This window comes from Magnolia sinica, chromosome 9 (genome assembly GCF_029962835.1).
Source record: "Magnolia sinica isolate HGM2019 chromosome 9, MsV1, whole genome shotgun sequence".
NCBI classification, from domain to species: Eukaryota; Viridiplantae; Streptophyta; class Magnoliopsida; order Magnoliales; family Magnoliaceae; genus Magnolia; species Magnolia sinica.
This window is the reverse complement of record NC_080581.1, coordinates 85,730,885-85,736,969: the sequence shown is the minus strand read 5'-3', so window position 1 is coordinate 85,736,969 and position 6,085 is coordinate 85,730,885. Positions and strand designations below refer to the sequence as shown.

General features: G+C 43.0%; 1 protein-coding gene across 1 annotated transcript; it reads right to left on the bottom strand.

The window, feature by feature from the left end:
- Window positions 1-990: 990 nt before the first annotated feature.
- Window positions 991-5,772, bottom strand: LOC131255930 (fructose-bisphosphate aldolase, cytoplasmic isozyme 1). Its single transcript, XM_058256891.1, has 3 exons — window positions 5,627-5,772; window positions 2,520-3,202; window positions 991-1,494 (listed from the first exon to the last, which is right to left on the bottom strand). The coding sequence occupies exons 1-3, from the start codon at window positions 5,652-5,654 to the stop codon at window positions 1,132-1,134; spliced, it is 1,074 nt and encodes a 357-aa protein (XP_058112874.1). The 5' UTR covers window positions 5,655-5,772; the 3' UTR covers window positions 991-1,131.
- Window positions 5,773-6,085: the final 313 nt, after the last annotated feature.

Sequence of the window (6,085 nt, the reverse complement as noted above, 5' to 3'; positions counted from 1 at the left end):
CTGACTAGGCCAATTGCCCTAAGACCTATCCATCTACTACGAGTTAATTTACAATGCTGGGGAGCAATCCTATCACTAGGAAAATCAAACCTATCTCTTGGAAAATCAAAAGGAAGACTATTGTCTTCAGATCATCAGCCGAAGTCGAGTGTCTCGCCATGACCAATGCTACTTCACTTGTCTCAAAACGCTATTCTAAGATCTAGATGTTCAACAACCTTAGCCCATGAACATCTATTGTGGCAATTAGGCAGCTCTTTACATAGCCACTAATCCCACTTTTCATGAACGAGACCAAACACATGATCGATATTGATTACCATCTTGTCCATGAATGGATCACTTCTGAAGTTTTTTGCAGATCTTACGTGCAAACCAATAATCAACTTGAGAACATCTTCACCAAAGCTCCTGGACACAACTAATTTCATCTTCTACTTAATTAGTAAGTTAGACGGTACGGATCTACACACACCAACTCGAGTAGCGTTTTGAGTCAAGTGAATTCTCAAAAATTAATTAAAAAATCTTTCCTAATACTCTGAAGGATTTTTTAATTAATTTTCTTTTTTATATTTTTGAGAATTGATTAGGTGTAATCTTCCTTATCATACTATTCTTCCTGCATAGGTATGCTCAAACTAAGAAAGCAGGCAATTATTCAAAATTTTTAATTCAAATTTTTCCACAATGATCCTAGATTATTTTTTTTTTAATCATCATCTACGAGAGAGATGAGCTTAAATATCAATTTGGACTATGTTAAATATCAATTTCCAATTCCTTTTTTTATATATATAATTAATATGTACTGAGTCGACTATGAACGAGTTTCGAGTCAACCTAACTCCACCAAATATCGAGTTAAGTTTCTGGATTTTCAAACCACGGTTGATCATGGCCAATCCAAATGTACCACACCACCATTCTGATAATTTCTTATTGTAATTCAGCTCAATTGGACATCCAAACGCGCCATTTACTGTAATATATCAAAATCAAATTCTAAACATTGGATTGTAATATGGGTCGATTAGAATCTGAACAGGTTCGTATCTAGAGAGAGAAATAGTAGCACGCAAATGCATATGATACATTCCAGTAGCATCCATCCCTCCCTTTGTAGAATCTCTAGTACTTGTAGCCCTTCACATACAAGCTCTCCGTCGCCAACCCACTTCCACTCCCGCCGACGTACTTCCCGAGCGTCGCCTCAGAGTTCGCCTTGCACCTTGCCAAGAATGCCGCCTGAGCAACGGCGACGTTCTCCCTCTTCCCAGCCCAGGTCTTGAGAGTGCTCTGCTGGAGGGCGCGGCCGAAGGAGAAAGATAGTGTCCATGGCTTCAACACTTCCAGCTTGTTCATGGCGTCGAGGTTCAACGTCGCCTCTTCCTCGCTCTGCCCGCCGGAGAGGAATACAATGCCGGGCACTGCCGGCGGGACGGTGCGGCGGAGCGCCGTCACCGTGTACTCTGCGATCACCTCAGGCGCCACCTGAAGAACAGAATCTTGGTTACGTAAACATGTTCAAGTGAAATGATTGAATAATCATCATGTGATCATTTAGCATTTGGTGGGCCCCACCGACACATTACGACTATTCCATCATCAGATAACCAAGAAAATGGCCGAGACTGTGGTTTGGTGAGACGCGGACTACCTACTGATGGGTTGAGTAGCGAGTTTGGCTGGCTAGTGAAGTGACGTCACCAGGTTATGTGGGGCCCACAATGATGTATTTGTTGTATCCACACCGTCCATTCATTTGGAGAGGTCATTTTAAGGCATGAGCCAAAGAATTAGGTAGATCCAAAGTACAAGTAGACCCCACCACAGAAAACAGTGGGGACAGTGACATCCACCGTTGAAACCTTCCTACGGCCTATCATGATGTTTGTTTGAGATCTAACGTGTTCATAAGTTAACACAGACACGGATGAAGGGAAAACACAAATTTCAGCTTGATCGAAAACTTCTGTAGCCCCGAAGAAAATTTTAATGGTAGGTGTTCAATCCGCACTTTTTTCTGGTGGGGTCCACTTGAGTTTTGGATCTACCTCATTCTTTGGCTCATTACCTAAAATGATCTCTTCAAATGGATGGACGGTGTTGATACAACACATACATCATGGTGGGTCCCACATAACTTGGTGACGTCACTTCAGTAGCAAAGTTCGGTACAATCCGCGTCCGGTTTGGTGTGGATGTTTCGCAAGTGGTCATTACTCTCACGTAATCCATACGCTTTGAATAAATCCCTGAGCCCACTAGGATCTGCTGCATGTATGTAACATCTACGCCGTTCTTCATGTGGGCCCCACCCTGAATGCTGCAACGGTTCAAATTCTAACTGTACGCTATAAGGAACTTCCAACGGTTCAAATTCTACGAACACCTCAGCCCATCCTGATGACTGGACGAGTCTGATTTTCAATCAGTGGATCCCACATGAAGAACGGCTTGGATCTCGCACATGCTACTACATCAACACGTGTCGGACCTCATCTAGGTAGGATTACCTTTGGGCTATCCGATCCTGGGGTAACCATGTTGGGCTTGAGGAGTGTCCCTTCCAGAAGCACGTGATGATCATTCAAGGCCTTGTACACGGCTGCAAGTACGGCCTCCGTCACAGCCGCACATTTCTTGATATCATGACTACCGTCCGTTAGCACCTCCGGCTCGACGATCGGCACCAGTCCATTCTCCTGGCAGATGATGGCATAACGGGCCAGGCCCTGTGCATTCTGCTGGATGGACAGCTCAGATGGCTCGGTGGGCCCGATCTTAAGCACAGCCCTCCATTTAGCAAAACGGGCCCCAGCCTTGTAGTACTGTGCACAGCGAGACCCGAGCGAATCAAAGCCCTGGGTTGTGGTCTCCCCATTCGTGCCAGCAATATCAACCGTCCCTTTATCGACCTTGATGCCTGGGATGACAGAATTCTCCTGGAGGACCTCAACGAACGGCTTACCGTTGGATGTCTTCTGATAGAGCGTTTCTTCGAATAGGATGACGCCAGAGAGGTGGGCCAGGGCATTGGGTGAGGTGAAGAGGAGCTCACGGAGGGCTTGACGGTTGGATTCGATGTTCTCAACGTTGATGCTTGCCAGCCGTTTGCCGATGGTCCCAGTGCTCTCATCAGCGGCTAGGATTCCCTTGCCAGGGGTGGCTATGTACTTGGCATTCTTGATCAGCTCGTCTGGAATAAGAAATCACAGTAGGGGTATTGTAGTCATTTTTTACGATAGGATAAGGAGCAGTTGGTCATTTCAGAAAAGCGTAGGATTATGGGGAATCTTATCCATTTCGTATGGATATAAAACGGTTAGACTTATATGATTGTTAGCCACTATTTAAAGAATGGTGGTGATTCAATCCCCTGACATGTGGCACTTATGTAGGATATCCAAACCATCCAAATGGTGGGCCACATTGTGAATAGAGTATTTACTTATAATTTTTATGATCAAGAGATCATAAAGATCCAATTGGAGGCTATTGAATGAATATCTAGAACTAGAACAATGGATGGTATAGATTTCAAAGGAAGATAAGAGGTTTACTATTATCCACAGTTGGATTAGTGTTTTGAACCGTCTGGATTTCTGTAATACTATGCCATGTGTACGGATGAAGAGTCATCACCATTGTTTTGGTATTCGTAGCAGTTCGGCCAAGAACTTAAATCCCGATAAATTGGATGATCGTACACTAGCCCAATCTCCAGATTTTTGTGTTGAATTTGAATCTTTACTACATTTTTTTTCTTAGCCGTTTATTTCTAAGCCATCGATCTAAGGGATAGGATAGTTCAATGTTCTTGATTATCGAATCATGACCTTTCGTTTATCCAGATTCATGGCCCAAGGTTATTAAGCATATGTGGGGAGGGGCTTAGATGTTGAAGTCTTAAGTCTCTTCATATACATGTACATTCATACACTATCACTATCATATAGCAGCTCGAGCTTTTAGAATAATTGTAGCAAATATGCTGCATGTTGAGAGATTACTTATGATGTGAGTTGTGAGTGTTTCTCAGTCCATGTTCCGTAAGAGAAGATAATATTAATAATCTGATTTTTCCTTGAAACATGAACAACTAACTATTTTTGTTTTATTCATCTAATTGATATTTATCAATTGGATGGTTAGGATATCTTGAACATTATGATTTTCCACGTAATCTCCATCCACCATATAGGCCAAAACTTGGATGGTCTGGATAGCTGTACAATCATTGCCACGTGTGAGGAGGATGAGTCACTACCATTTTAAAATGGTGACAAAAAAAAAAAAAAAAAAAAAAAAACTTACAAGTCAACCCTATAGGAAATATATGAGATAAACTGAAGCAGCGGCGTGCAATGATCCAGCCATCAAAGTGGGACCCACGACCATCCAACCAATAGATCCTTCTTGTTTAGTGAATGCGAGCCAAGGACCTTTTTATTTAGCCATCTGCATACCACTAATCAAAAGGTTCGGATCATCTAAATAAGTCAGAATCGTGGGCCATGGCCCATACAATGGAGAGCCCACTAGATGAACGATTCTGATGACACACGGATGCCATTGGTGGTCCAAAAACAGTGCCCTAAGTACACCATATGCCAAGATAATAATAAGGTTATCTTACTCTGAAGAATCATAGATACACTGTCGCAGATCTTTGTAAGGTTTACACAGGTTTCCGGTACTGACAAATGGGGCCCATTGTTCTGTACAATTGCTTTGCTGTATCCAATCGTGAATGGACCACACATCAAAATCTCCACCACAGGATAATCTTAACCCTCTATCTATCGCCTACAGATAGAGGGTTAAGAAGAGAAATACAACAACGGTCTACATGCAGCTAAAAATGTCCACACGTTGATGGCTGTGATCTCTTAAGATATTTTATTGGCATGGTGCATCAACAGAGTCAATTTACAGACCAATGGTCTGGATTCTGGAACTTGGACCCCACTTGTCCGTACTGGAAACCCATGCATTACTGTTCAAATACGTGGGCTACGTACCATATAATCCCTCTCTTAGTTTCAGATACAACTCAACGTATCATCTTAACAGAACATCGGAGGTGTGAAAAAGGTGGACCAACACCCTTACTTTGACTTAGCCCATCAGCTGTCCATTGATTTCAAATGCGTAGCCCGCCCAGTAAGTGGGCCATCATGGTTTTCACTACAGGTGATCTTTATTGTGTAGCCCATCTTTTGTACGGCTCAGATGTTCTATACAAGTGATACATTGACCAGAAATAATGCGTTGCATGCGAAAGCATACATGCAGCGGTGTACGTGAACATTTCCCACGTACATCTTTACGTACAAGTACATCAGGAAATGAAATAAAATGAAACTGAGAGAGAGAGAGAGAGAGAGAGAGAGAGAGAGAGTGTGAGTGTGTGTGTGTGTGTGTGTAACAGAGAGAGGGAGGGAGGGAGGCAGGGTGTGTGTGTGTGTGTGTGAGAGAGAGAGAGAGAGAGAGAGAGAGAATGAGAGAGAGTGTGTGTGTAACAGAAGGAGAGAGAGAGTGAGAGAGAGTGTGTGTGTGTGTAACAGAGAGAGAGAGAGAGAGAGAGAGAGAGAGAGAACGACGTATAGTAAACGTATACCTGCGTATTTTCCTACAAAGGCCGACATTTTCTTCCTTTTGAAAGACGAGACTGCCAAGACGTACGAAAATGTAAAAACAAAAACCCTACGAGAATCCTTTTTATCCTCAGCAGATATGGAATATTCCAAAAGGATCTCTCAACTGTAGTGTCGACACGTGTCCATAGATCAGCCCAAGGAGGGTTATCGTCGTTGGATAAAGAAATGGGTGACCCCTGTTGCTGCCACGTGGCACTGACGTGGACTTATCTGAAATGAGTGATCCCTCTCAGCGCAACATTGTCCGTTCGATTGCTGAAGAGGTTTCAGTGACAGAACAATAACATTAGCATCCGCGCAGCTACACGTTACAAACACAAGTACCAAACTGAATTACATATGCATGATCTGGACCATTCATAAGGTCAGGCCCATTACAGATGTCTGTTAGGTTGAAATTTTTAACGGTTCGATCATCA

What these genes read in the sequence shown, in the direction of transcription:
- LOC131255930 (XM_058256891.1), bottom strand. Translation starts at nt 5,654, where the DNA reads ATGTCGGCCTTTGTAGGAAAATACGCAG. An exon ending in CTTTGTAGGAAAATACGCAG is followed by an intron (nt 3,203 to 5,626) that starts GTATACGTTTAC and finishes TTCTTATTCCAG; the next exon opens with ACGAGCTGATCAAGAATGCC. An exon ending in CAGGATCGGATAGCCCAAAG is followed by an intron (nt 1,495 to 2,519) that starts GTAATCCTACCT and finishes TCTGTTCTTCAG; the next exon opens with GTGGCGCCTGAGGTGATCGC.